We start from the raw sequence: 14,801 nt of genomic DNA on the forward strand, positions 1-14,801 counted from the left end.
AAAACTCTAAGTTTGCTAAGCTGGGGGATTGCAAATATGGCATCTTCAATAGAATTGAGAGAAGTTTAGAAGAAGGATAAGATAAAGGATAAATATAATGGATTTTATTTTGGACTTGTTAAGTTTGAGATGTCCAGCAACTGATAACAAAAGATTAAACTCAAAAGAGAAAGATTAGGGCTGGTTGTTATCTGCGTGCATGAAAATGATAACTCAACCCATGAAAACTGATGGGTTCAATAAAGGCTTCTCAGGTGTAGAAAGAAATAGGCAAAAGGAAAAATGATGGTCCAGCAAAGGGAATAATAATAATCAGGAATAATTGGGTAGACAGGAAAGAAGGAAGGAAGGAAGGAAGGAAGGAAGGAAGGAAGGAAGGAAGGAAGGAAGGAAGGAAGGAAGGAAGGAAGGAAGGAAGGAAGGAAGGAAGGAAAGAAAGGAAAGGAAGGAAAGGAGGGATAGGGAAGGCGAGAAAAAGGGAAGGAGGGGGGAGGAAAGGAGAGAGGAAGGAAGGAAGGGAGGAAAGAAGAGAGGGAGGGAGAAATGGAGGGATGGAGAGAGTAAGGGAAGAAAAAACATATATGACTTCCAAGAGGCTTAGGTCCAAGGATAACAGGTTGTCATGTGAACATCATGCAACTGGCATGTTAGTTACTCAGAGCATAACTAAGTGGTTGAAAGAATGCACCAAAGGGTCCTCCACAGCCATAATATATCATAAAGCTTAGCACTAAAGCTCTTGTGTTTTACTCATGGAAGAACTCCTGAGGTTTTTTCTAATAAGCTATGTTATTTAGCATCTTGACTATAACTTATCAAAAAATAACAAATTAGAAGATAGAGGGCAGTTGCTAGATGTACACTAAGAATCACTAGAAGGCACAGTGAACAGCAAGTAGATTAAAAATAAAGGGTATGACCTAAGAACTTTAAAAAAGGCATGCAATTTGTGGCTTATGTGTATAGGGCTGCCAACTATACACATTTACTTAGCCTAGATTGCAACACAGTACAATCAATAATTGATATTGCAGAACCATAGGTGTATACTTCAACTTATAATGTTGTTCTTCTCTTTTATCCACAAGCTCCAGAACTTGGTTGACTGATGCCCACTGCTCCCTTCTTGCTACAACTCTTGTTCCTCTCTCTACTCTAATTTTCAGATGTTCAGATCAGGCTTTTGGAAAAGAAATAAATCTATAACAAGTTATGCTTTCCCCAAATAGCCTAAGGCTCCTCTTTAAAGCTTTTACTACCAAGCATTATAAGGAAACCTGAAAGAAGCAAGGGGTTAAGATAAACTATCCCAAGCACTCCTTGAATAACACCCCTACGAGGTTATTAATTTGAAAAGAGTACCTACCTCTACAAAAATAGACCTAGCACTATTCTTTGTAATAGCAAAACAAACAAACAAAAATCCTGGGGGAAAAATAAGGCATTCATCAGTTGAGGACTGACTGAACAAATTATGATGTATGATAATAATGGAATGATTGCCCTTTAAGAGACAAGAAATATGAAGAATTCTAATTAAAAACCTCTGTTTAAGAAGGAATAAGGGAAAACATATGGAGATATACTAAAAGAAAACTGTAAGAAAGATAAACATAATCAAAGTCAGACACAACTGAAAAACAAAAAAATAAGGGTGATACTATGTGAAAATCAATATATACATATTTGAGGATGGGACAAATAATAATGAGAATATGGATTATGTAATAATATAATTATCACATAATTATTATATTATATAATTATTAATACCATATTATAATTAGAATATATTCTAATGTATATATTGTCATACAATTAGTATACATTATATATTTTAATAGAATTTGTCATATATAACATACATTATATAACAATGTGTGTTCTAGAATAGCATGTATAAATGAGCTGAAGAAGGAGATGGCAAATTACTCCATTATCTTGTCAAGAAAATTCCAAATGAGGTTACAAACTCGTACATAATAGAAAAACAACTGAACAACAGCAACAAAACCCAGACACATACAAAAGAGAATATTATGTCAAAAAATCTGGTCTCAAACCTTTAGTAGCTGTGTGACACTAGTCAATTCACTTAATCCTATTTGCCTCATTTTCCTCATCTGTAAAATGAGAAAATGGAAAATCACTCCAAGAAAAAGCCAAATGGGGTCATATAAAGACACTCCATTGAAAAACAACTGAACAATGCATATAGGTGTGGATGATATTTTTTTCTTATTACAAAAGTGAGATACAGAACAAAATATCAATGTTGTGAATTACTTGGTTCTGAAATGGGTATAAAAAAAAAAAAAAGATGGTATCATCTCTCCCTGGGATATAAGGAAGTATTCACTGAACAGGGATAGTTTTGATCTAGTCCTCTGCAAGACTGGATAACATAATTCAATCCTTGAATTCTGCTATCTTCCATCTGGCTGCTGGAATAATTGAGGCAGGAAGAAAGATGACAGCTTCCATAACCAAAAGAGATGACAGCGTCAGCTCTCCAGGGTGAAATTAAGCTCATCTTGAGTCATCCCTAAAAATCTAAAACCTTAGGTTCATGCACAGAGCAAGTTTTGTTATTCTCAATTTTCTGGAGACTGAAATCCATAACAATCCTAAAGTGGAATGGGAGTTGGAAAGTACAAAGCCTAGAATCAAATTTACTGCTTGTCCTTCCCAGCCCACATGGTGTTCAGCCATGCTTGAGTCCAGCCTGTACTAATTCATCATGGTGGCCCCATACCTAATCAATTCTAGAAAGCCTGAAGCTAAAGGAACTTAGAATTCCACAAATGTCCCTCCTCTGAGAACAGGTCAGAAACATTAAGAAAAAGAGGGCTTGGAAGAAGCCTCTTCATTTTAAAATAAGTACATGACCTGCCCTCCTAACCAGTACTTCCTAGGGGTATCCATTTGAGCCATCATAATGAGTATTAATTTAAATGCTTAGTGAGAAGCTGAGTAATCATTATAATAGTGAATAACGAGCTGGACCTAAAGCCAGGACAAATTGATTTCAAATCTCCATGAGCTTCCTTACATTGGGAAAGTCTCTTAATTTGTCTCAGAGTCAATTTCTTAATCTATATAATCTTAATCTATTTTTAAAAATCTATAAATCTATTTTTTAAAGTTTTTAATAGAATTATGGATTTCTCTACCCCAGAGATCATCTGTTCCAAAGTCTTCATTTTATAGATGAGGAAACCACCATCCAAGAGGATAAGAGATTTGCCCAAGTTCACACAGGAAGGAAGTATCCGAAGTGTAATCTAAATCAAAGTCTTATGATACCAGAGACCTTTCCTCAATATCTGGCTGAGTCAACTTACTCACAAGATCATAGTGAGGCTCGAGTGAAATAGTAGAATAAATAATTTGTCAAACCTTAAGTTGTTTTGTAAATGTTAACTATTAATGAAATTGAACACAAGGAATGGAGAGTTTTGCTCCATCAGTAGGCTAGATCTTGTGAAGTTTTTTCTGATTATCCAAAGTAGAGGTGTCAAATATGGCCCAGATCAAATTAAAATGTAATTGAGAAATATTTTACAAAATAAATAAAAATAGAGCAGAATAAATATAATGTTAATATGTAATTTTCTAAGTTAAAATGCACTTTTAGAGATGATTATATGCAACTCCCATTTCTATTTGAGTATAGTTCAAAATAAGTAACCATTCATATTGTTCCCTTGATGAGTTAGCTATAGGATCATGTTTTAATAGAGAAAAACATAAACAAAGAGATTCAGAGAAAGAGAGATAAAGAGACAGAGAGACATTTATACCTGGAAAACACAAAATTTTTGAAGATATGAAAGCTAGGACATATTAAACTCTCCATTTTCCTCTTCTAGGTTTAGCCTGTAAAAACATTTACTTTGTCTTTTAATGTTTTTTTTAAATAATTCACTTTTTGTTGTAATATTGAAATGATTAATTATTAGTGTTCCAAATGTATCTTAGCTAAAATTAGTAAAGATTGTTGATTGATTGAAAACCCAGAAATACCTCTGAGTTTTGGGAAATAAGGCAACTGAGGAAGATTTGATGAGTTCATAAAATCAAAAATATCCTCTCCTTTTTCCCCACAATTAAGGGCAAAATCACATCACCAAAAATGTTCCTAATGATGTCCTTGAGTCATCAAGAAAAGGTTAAATTATACTCTGTATCACTTGTTGAAGAAGGGTATTTATCATGTGTGATCCATGTTGGGAAGATTTTTCCCAAAAGTGATTGATATTTTTAACAGTGTTTGAAGGGGTAAATTTGTTGAATGGATGCCTTCTGGCAAACTTCTAGGAGTACAGGAAAATTATTCCATTGACCAGGTATGCAAGGAGGGCTGGTGAGCTTTATCTTTGATTTAAATGGTTATGATGTATATATATTTGGTATTTTTTGATACACAATTTTCACATCTCTCAGTGGAGAAAAGGAAGAATGGCTATCCATTACTATTTTATTACTTGCACATTTAAACCAAATTGGTATTTTCACTGGAATAGAAAATGAGTGACATTCAAATGAATTCAAGTCAACACAGATTTATTAATAACATATTAATTAGTTATTTCAATAAGTACTTATCAAACACCTATTAAGTGTCAGGCACTGTACTCTGTAGGAGAATGCAAAAGCAACAATGAAATAGTAGTCTCTGCTCTCAAAGAACTTACATTCTATCAGGAAGGCAACATGTACTAATATGAAGGTATAAAAATACAGACAACTTAATGGAGGGAGGAGGAGCTTTGGGAAGGTTTTATGATAATAGATCAAACCTTCTTAAACTGTGGGTCACAACCCCCATGGAGTCCACATAACTGAATGTGGAGTCAAAAAATTGTGAATTATTATCAGTAAAGACTTGATTTGTCTACTTATTTTATATACTCATATACCCAAGATCACATAAAAATTTCTTGGGTGAAAAGGAAGCAAGTGGAAAAACTTAAAAAAGAGTAAGAAGCCCTCATGTAGAGTAGGTGGTATTCAAACTGATTTTTGAAGGAAACTGAGAATTCTAAGAAATGAAAATGAAGAGGGAGTGTATTCCAGACATGGGGAACAGCATGTTCAAAAGCAAGGAGACAAGAGATAGATTTTCATGTGTGAGGAACAGCAAGAAAGCCTTTGTTTCAGGTGCTGGGAACCAAAAACAGAACATGGATGAGAGTCCTTAGCCAGAGAGCTGGCAGTCCACTAATGCAAGGGTTTGGGGGGTTATTATTATTTTAGTTTAGTTTTGCTCTTCATTTTTGTTTGCTTTTTGCACCATGAATCTCTCTGGCAGTCTAATAAAGCTTATGGACCTGTTTGTAGAATAACGTTGCCAAACGCCTAAGATAAAAATAAGTAGAGACCCAAAAGAAATCAAAGATTAGCAGAGATAAAAATGTAATTTTGTCCTGTCCAAATTCATGGATCCCCCTGATATCCACAGATTTTAAATTAAAAATCCCTGTACTACAAGGACAGGTTTTTTTTTTTCTCTGTACCTCTATTCCTAAATGAACATTGAGATAAGCAGGACATAGGTGTTTAAAGTGAAAAGGATCTGCAGTTGCTGGTGGAAATTTAGAAATTGTAAAGCTCGCATGGGGTAGATGAATAATACAGTAGATGGAGAACAGGGCTTGGAGCCAGGAAGATTCCTGAGTTCAAATCTAACCTCAGACTCTGGCCAAGCTACTTAATCCTGTTTACCTCAGTTTCCTTATCTGTAAAATGAGCTGAAGAAGAAAAAAAAAAAAGCAAACTGCTCTAGTATCTTGCCAAGGAAACCCCAAAAGAAGTCAGTCACACATGACTGAATAACAAAGTTCACAGACATGTAACCTAAGTGAGAATTAAAGTGATAGGGAAAGACAATCAAATTATAGATCTCTCCAGAGAGCAGGAGAGGACTAATTGAACATCTGTAGGAAGACTTCCTTTACTGTGAAGCTATTGATTCTGTGCTCAGGCCATGGGCCTTATCCACTCCAGGCAATTTTGTCAGGAGGCAGCTAGCCATTTGGTCTGCAAGTCTGTTCCCTAATCTTTATGTCCCAGGTTGCTAGGTATCTGTCCACTCCAGGTTACTCTATATGGCTTCAGAAAAGGGGGTGAATGAAGAAAAGAGGAACAAGGAAGGAACAGCTGTTTCTATGATGTTTCAGCAGCTGTTCTAAGACCCAGCTGTAAAGTATCTTCACTTTTGCAAAAAAAAAAAAAAAAATCTGTTTTAAATTTCTTTGATTCTGGGAAAGATATTAATGATATTCTGTCAAATCTTTTCCCCATTTCCTACCTTGTTTGGATTGAATAATCTGACCACACGACGATCTGGTCTGCGGCAAGTCATTTACTACTTCTGTTGTTTCCTTTAATAGAGTTGGTGTTGATCCAGATGAAGATCTGAAGGCAGACTCTTCACAGCAGGCAAGTCAAGATTTCCAGTGCTTATATTTGTAATGACAAAAGGGAATACTCCAGTTCTATAAAATGTGCGCCCTAGTAAAGCCCAAAGTCTTTAGCAAAGAGTTGCCTCCACTACTAAGCAGAGTGGATATTTACAGGATCCATGGAGCTCTCAAATATTTATTGCTTGGATGGCCAGAAACATAATTTTTGTGGGGGGTTTTTTCAATTGCTCTGTGAGAGGCCAAACTGAGATTGCTACTGATTCTTCTCAAGTATGTATTTCTAGAGCAGAGTTATTGAAACAAGAGGAAGGCAGAAGGAGACTGCCTTTGGGGACTGTGCCAGACTGAAATAAGTGGCCATTATCTGCAATGACCTGGAAGTCCAGTTGAGAAACCATTCCCGAACAAAGTGTGTTTCCCTCAAGTAAACAAGGGGAAATCTCTTATTCAAACTTAAGTCTGAATTTGGCATCAACAGTAAGCTGTTATAGGGAAATTTGCATTAGTGATTCCTAACTCGGTGATTAAAAATTAGCATGTAAAAAGATTACAGATTTTATAAGAAATGAAGGAAATATATATACTCTTAAATACATCTGAAGAGGAGACATTGCTTAAGAAATTGCAGGGGGAGCATATTCTATTATGAAAATAATATTCCTGTTGTTTTCTTGATTTTTTGCTATCCCCTGCATTCCATGAAAATAAATTTTAGTGCTACTAAAGAAGTTGTTTTCCTATTTAGTGTTGGAATTGATGGAACAACCACCCCATATTCAGCTTTTCCATTCCGTCCAATCTTGCATCCTGGCTATCTCATCATCTGTCTGCCATTGTGTACACACCTCCTCAACACACCCTTCTCCACCTCCCCTAGAGCAAAATTCCCTTATCTGTCTACCCCCTTCTATATGTTACTTTTCCTTTTTAAACTGTAAGTTCCTTGAGACCAAAAAACTCATCCATCTGTTTTTAATATTTATATCCCAAATGCTCAGCACAATGACTGTATATAATAAGCACTTTAAAATGCTTTATTATCAAGCCAATCATTTAAAAAAAGCTAAGTTTTAAGGAAAATGTGAGCTTTTGTAATATTTACTTTAAGATAAAGCAGAGGCAGCTAGTTGGTATAGTGGATAGAGCACCAACCCTGAAGTCAGGAGGACCTGAGTTCAAATCTGACCTCGGACATTTAACACTTCCTAGCTGTGTGACCCTGGGTAAGTCACTTAACCCCAGTTGCCTCAGCAAAAAGAAAAAATGAAGGAAGGAAGGAAGGAAGGAAGGAAGGAAGGAAGGAAGGAAGGAAGGAAGGAAGGAAGGAAGGAAGGAAGGAAGGAAGGAAGGAAGGAAGGGAGGGAGGGAGGGAGGGAGGAAGGAAGGGAGGGAGGGAGGAGGGAAGGAGGGAAGGAAGGAAGGGAGAGAAGGAGGGAGGGAGGGAGGGAAGGAGGAGGGAAGGAAGGAAGGAGGAAGGAGGAAGGAGGGAGGGAAGGAAGAGAGGGAGAGAGGGAAGGAAGAGAGGGAGGGAGGGAGGGAAGGAAGGAAGGAGGGAGGGAGGGAGGGAAGGAGGGAAGGAAGGGAGGGAGGAGAGGAAGGAAGGAAGGGAGGGAGGGAGGGAAGGAAGGAAGGGAGAGAAGGAGGGAGGGAGGGAGGGAAGGAAGGGAGAGAAGGAGGGAGGGAGGGAGGGAGAGAAGGAAGGGAGGGAGGGAGGGAGGGAAGAAAGGAAGGAGGGAAGGAGGGAGGGAGAGAGGGAGGAGGGAGGAAGAGAAGGGAGGAGGGAGGAGGGAGGGAAGGAAGGAAGGAGAGAAGGAGGAGGGAGGGAGAGAGGGAAGGAAGGAGGAAGGGAGGGAGGAAGAGAGGGAGGGAAAGAGGGAAGGAAGGAAGGAAGGAAGGAAGGAAGGAGGGAAGGAAGGAAGGAGGGAAGGAAGGAAGGAGGGAAGAAAGAGAAGGAAGGAAGGAGGGAAGGAAGGAAGAAGGGAAGGAAGGAAGGAAGGAGGGAAGGAAGGAAGGAAGGAAGGAAGGAAGGAAGGAAGGAAAGAATATCTTCTTAATGAAACTCATCAAATAAAGCTGGTTATCCCTTGTTGGACGTGTCTTACAAGGAAATCTTATTCATATATTGAATTGTATTGGTTGACCCAGGGCCCCTTCTAACTTTAAAATTCTGAGATTCTATAATTCACCAAAAATAACATATGAATCCTGTTTAACCATTACAAAGTACTTTGCATATTTTTCTCATTTTATCTCTCTGATGCCTCTATGGTGTATACAGTATATTATTATCCCCATTTTATAGATGAAGAAACTCAGTCTCATAGAGATTTACTTCCATGGATTATCTGGTTAGTAAAGGAAAAAACAAAGGACCAAATACAGGACTTCTGAGCCTTAGCTTAGTGAGATTTCTATTGTACTATACTGCCCCTCAGCAACTATTTATTAAATGATTATTATGTACAAGTTATGATATGATATAATAATTATAACACATTTATTCAGGATTCTTTTTGCTCAAAAAATGTTAAAAGGCCATATATATTTTGAGTCCCTTTCATAGATTTCACTCTCTAGGAAGCTAGCTTTAGTGTAGAACACATTGCCCACCCTGATCCAATTAAGAGCCAATATGTTGGCTTTCCAAAAATAGTAAACATTCTATGTTCATAGAACTATTTGTTGTAATAAGAATAAAAGGGGTTTTGGATATTATTTTCTATGTCCCAGATACTGTATTGAGCTATAGATAGATAGATAGATAGATAGAAAGAAAAAGCAATCGCCACTCTCAAGAGCTCACATTCTAATGGAGAAAAACAACATGCATGTGAACACTATGTACATACAAGATGTAGACAGTATGAATGAGATGTAATTTCAGAGGGAAGGCACTAGAAGTGGGGGAAAACAGAAAAGGTGGAAGGAAAGCTGAGTCTTAAAGAATCCAAGGAAAGAGAGGTGAGAAAGAGCATTCCAGGAATGAGGGACAGCCAGTGAAAAAGGCAACAATCAAGAGATGCAGTATTGTGGATGAGGAAGAACAAGAATAATGTTGCTGGGTCACAGATGAGGAAAGTGTAAGAAGAAAGGAAAGGGAGGGAGAATCCAGGGCTTTAAAAAACCAAATAGAAAATTTCATATAAGAGACATGGATATGTGGACAAATTTAATACTTCAGATAGGATTCTATGTAAATTCTATAATTTCAGTCAGTGATCTACTTTAAAAAAAAAAAATGGAAGAAAATATTTGATTCAGATGCATCCCACTGATCTATGCAAAGATCTGGAAGAGGAAAGTACCTCTTAAGGTACTGAGGTTATTATTTGTGATTACAAAGGATCGATTTCACCCTATAGAATAATAAAGTCAACTTATCTAAGGAAAGATAGATCCAGAGATGAACAGAATACAACATCAGGGTCAAGGAAATTTATTAAATAAATAGCCAACCAATTCCAGATTCTAACCAGAGAAATGCAGAAATCCGAGGTCCAAATTCATAAATAGTAGGTCACAGGTCATAGAGGTCCACATGGAGTATTCAGAAAAACAACATGGCAGAGGGCCAGTACTTTCTTTTTTCATGTTAATTTTCTTCCTGCAAAGGCTTTCAAAATGCATTATTTTATGGCCCCAGTGATCTAGCTGCAGCCTAATCCAACATCACTGGGCTAAAGGCAACCCTACCACCGGTCATTTTCACGGTCTAGAAGCCTTGGCCAAGAGCTAGAGTTCCCTTAGCTTTAGACTTGGTCTTTCCTATTGCAATTTGGATCCACTTTGTCTTGCCCTGTCCTCAATGGAGATGAAAAATACTATTTGTCGTTCCCTATTCAATAACTCTTCCTATTCCTAAAGATGCTCATCTCATACAAAATGCCCTTGGATCAACCTGCCGTTGCTTGAGAAATATTTTTGTTTGCTTGTCTGAGAAGGATCATAGGGAAGGAGAGATAAAGACTGAAATCTAAGAGCTCTGGAAGTCCTTTAGTTGAATATGGTCGTACCATTTGAATACTATAGTATTCACATTTCAGTAATAGGTTTTCTCCACAGCTTGAAATAGCTCTTATCTTAAGTGTCAAGCACAGGAAAGAGTAGGGTCTGGATGGAAATAACAAAACAGAGTGTTCTTACATCTGCCAGTCATTCTAGTTAGAATTTTATGGTGCTTTCTGAATCATTCTTGAAAAACATGTTACATCTGCCCTCCTTTCAGTCCAGCCAAGCTCCTTGGTGGTTATCAACAGTCATTGCTCTGTCATAGGAATGAGAAGCCTTATTTTCACGGGGTTGGAATTTTTTTCAGTTTATACTCTGTTGGATGCAAAATAAATATAAATCCTGTTATGCTGTCAACAGAAAAAATGATATGCACCCTACAAGAAGGAATGTTGCACAGGAGAAAGAACTCAGTAACTGAAGTCAGACAAGACCTAGATTCAAACCCCAGCTTAATTCCTTCCTAACATTGGGCATGTCCCTAAATTTCACTAATCCTCATTTTCCTCATTTATAGAGTGGAGACAGAAATGGTCCTGATAGTTACCTTTTGGAGTCAGTATGAGGAAAATGATTTAGAAATGTTAAAGTACTGTGTAGCCACAAATTATCATCTTTATCTTGCCTATTTAGTTTCTTTTAAAGTATACAGTTTTCAGCTACAAAAGCATAACAGAATTTTAAAACAAGTGTGCCTATTGCTGGTCTTTCACACTCTCAAAATAAGGAGCAAACACATATAACAGTATTTCAGGATAAAAGTAATTTCAACTAGCTATGTATGAGGAAAGGAAGATAACCCCTGAAAAGTCTGACCCTGTAACTGTGACAAGGTAGTAACATTATAATAATTCATATCTTCTTTAGTACTCTTACACTTTTTGAGTGTGAATTGGATTAACCTTACATATTTCATATGTGTCACAACTGCAAATAGAGTTCTCCAAAGAAAAGTATTAACCATCTAGATTCCTTTCTAAAATATATAACTTTAATATGCTTACAGTCTTGGAGTTATAAATTTCCATTTTTCCCTATGAGGGAATAGGTGAGAATCAGTGACTACACAATTCATGCTATACCATATTTTATTTTTTTTATTATAGCTTTTTATTGACAGAACATATGCATGGGTAATTTTTCAACATTGACCCTTACAAACACTTCTGTTCCAACTTTTCCCCTCCTCTCTACCCCCTCCCCTAGATGGCAGGTAGTCCCATACATATTAAACATGTTAAAGTATACCTTAAATACAGTATATGTGTACATATTTATACAGTTCTCTTGTTGCACAAGAAAAATCAGATTTAGAAAGGTAAAAATAACCTGAGAAGAAAAAGAAAAATGCAAGCAGTCTTCATTCGTTTCCCAGTGTTCTTTCACTGGGTGTAGCTGGTTCTGTTCATCATTGATCGATTGGAACTGAATTGGATTCTCTCATTGCCAAAGATAGCCATTTCCATCAGAATTGATCCTCATATAGTATTGTTGTTGAAGTGCTATACCATATTTTAAATCCAGTCAGGCAAAATCCTTTTCACCTGATGAGGAAAAGATTTTCATAGAATCATAAAATCACAAATGCAGAATTGGAAGGGACTGGTTCTGGGTTCAAATTCCAGCTTTGCTACTCACTACTCAATTTGAACAAGTCACTCCTCAGTCTGAAACCTATCCTTCCAGAAAGGCAATTTAAAATGATTCCTGATTTTGCAGTTACTCCTTCTGATTGCCAAATTACACCATTTACCTATATTGAGCTTCTAGCCCCCTATAAACCGTAGGCTTTTTTCACATGATTTGCTCTCTAGATATTCTTCCTCCAGTGTGTACTTGGGGAGTTTATTCTTTGAATCCAAATGCAGCATTTTACAGTTTTCCTATTTAGTTTACTTTCATTAGCTTCAAGTCATTTTTTGGCATGCTGAGCTCTTTGGATATCCCAATCAATTTCAATATGTTAATTATCCCTTTCAACTTTTTGTTCTATAAAAATATGATACACATGCCCTCTCCAATCCAAATCATTGATAAAAATATTGAAAAGAAAGGGGTTAATGATAGGTCCTTTTAGCACTCTGTCAGAGACTTCTCTCCAAGCTGATATTGATCCATTAATCATTACCCTTTGGATTGGATCAGTCAATCAGATTTTGAGCCAGTCTACCTACATATCACCCAGTGACTTTTCCGTCTTGTCCGTAAGAAAATACTGACTGGTCTTGCTAAAATCTAGGTCCATTCATAGCATCAACATGATAATGATTTTAATTCATTTTATATAGTGCTTTGATATTTGCAAAACAATTTTGTCAAATAGGTAGAGTGTACATTAATAGCCTCATCTTAGTAATCAAAAAACTGAGCCTAAAAATGGTTAAAGTTCTCATCTGAGGCCAAATAACTAGTAAATGGCAGTTCCTAGATTCAAAACCAATTCTTTTATGATTTCAAGTCCAGAAACCTCTTCACTACAATTCACTATGTTTCCTATTAGTCTAGTGGGATGTTTTTTAATATACTAACATTAGTCCAAAATTTAGCGGTGAACAGAAGTTTTCCAGCAGGTGTTTCTGGAAGATGAAAGAAAACCTCCTGAAGCTTGTCAAGTCTGATGACACCTGCCCATTTCTGCTGATTCACATGGAAAAAAATGGTGCTGCCAGAAGGAATCTATAAAGCATCAATGAGAGTTTTGAAGTCCTGGCCAAGAAAGTAAAGATGTTTGGAGCACTAAGAGCATTTGAATCACTATGGCAGATTGAAGATAGGAGCTTCAGAAGAGAGAGAGAGACAGATTTAGGAAGTGAACACTTCGTTAAGAAAACAATATCTGATCATTGAAATTTAACTGCCAATGTATTAAGTGCTGTTACATCCAAGGCACTGGGCTAGACGCTGAAAATACAAAAACAAAAATGAAATATCCCTGTCCTCAAGCAGTTTACATTTTAGTGGAAGAAATACAATCTGAATGCAAGTATGCTATAAGGAAAATTCAGAAGAGAGAGAATATTAATAAGCTAGAGTGGAAAGGGCTTCATAGAGGCATCTGAATTAAGAACAAAAGTATTCTGTGAGGCAGAAATGAATTGGGAAATGAAAGTGAATACTCAAGTCATAAAGGTTGGTTTACACATGTAAACAGAAGACAGAATAGAGTTCAGGTAAGAGTTAGTCTGCCTTGCTTAAACTCTAGTTAGTAAAGTGGAATTAGATAAGACTGGAAAGGTAGGTTGGAGTCACATATTAAGAACTACAAATGCTAACCTAGTTAATTTGTTTATTATCCCTGAGATAAAAGAGAGGCACTGAGGGTTTGGGGACAGAGGTGTGACATGGTTATATCTCAGCCTTAGGGAGGTTATTTGGCAATTATGTGGAAGGAGAGATTAGAAACAAGAAGGAGAGGTTAGAAACAAGAAGAATAATTAGGATATTGTATCAATAACCCAGAAAAGAGATGATGGACTGAACTAAAATGGTGTTTATTTATACAGAGAAAAAAGAACGGATACAAAAGATGTGAAAATAGAGTGGACAAATCTTGGTACATAAATTATATTGTGAGGTGTACTCATGGAAAACTCTATGGCTGTGAATCTTTATAATTAAAATACCAATAGTGCCCTTAGCAGGAGCAAGGAAGTCTGAAGGAGAAACAGAATATACACTCTGCCATCTCAAACACATCTCCCACTAATTTCCATTTCTGTCCATGGTACTATCACATTTCCAGTTGGCTCTGGCTTCTAACCTTGGAGTTACCATCGACATTTCAATGACATGGAAATTGAGTCTTTCTTTTCCTTCACCCCACACATCCAATTAATTACTAAGTCAAAATTGGATCCGGATGAGCAGCCCCCCATCACCTTCTCTGCCTTGTTTTCTCCCTACACTCAAAAAGCTTTCATTCTGTATTGTTTTTAGAAGGTGGGGGATACATGAACCCCAAGGGAAGCAATTTTTAAACGAGACCTGACTACTTTCATTCATCCTTTCAGTCACCATATATTATGCACCTACCAGGTATAAAGGGCTCTAAGAATTAGGGAAAATACAAAGATAAAAATACAGCTTCCTGTCCCCCAATGAGCCTGTTTTATACAACAAATAATGAGGTAGATTTCATTATGCTGAAGCATTTTACAGCCTAAAAATATGTCGGCTCAAAAAGATCCTGGGAAAATCAATGCAAGATGGAGTCCTATCAGGTTATTCAGGAGAAGTTAGAGATAACCAGAGGATATCTCTAATCTTTTGAAATTTATGGTATGAATACCATACCGCAGGCAAGCTCTCCAATATAACATCTGAGAAAAAGATTCCCAGGCTATGTAAACCAGAGACCTGCCACGG

The 14,801-nt window shown here is 36.9% G+C and overlaps 1 protein-coding gene across 1 annotated transcript in view; it reads left to right on the forward strand.

The window, feature by feature from the left end:
- SLC9A9 (solute carrier family 9 member A9) overlaps positions 1–14,801 on the forward strand; it is a 719,994-nt gene that overhangs the window by 535,095 nt on the left and 170,098 nt on the right. The window contains exon 13 of the mRNA XM_051983329.1: positions 6,396–6,444. Within this exon, the coding sequence (XP_051839289.1) occupies positions 6,396–6,444 (49 nt within the window). The remainder of the gene's footprint in view (positions 1–6,395; positions 6,445–14,801) is intronic.

This window comes from Antechinus flavipes, chromosome 3 (genome assembly GCF_016432865.1).
Source record: "Antechinus flavipes isolate AdamAnt ecotype Samford, QLD, Australia chromosome 3, AdamAnt_v2, whole genome shotgun sequence".
NCBI lineage: Eukaryota > Metazoa > Chordata > Mammalia > Dasyuromorphia > Dasyuridae > Antechinus > Antechinus flavipes.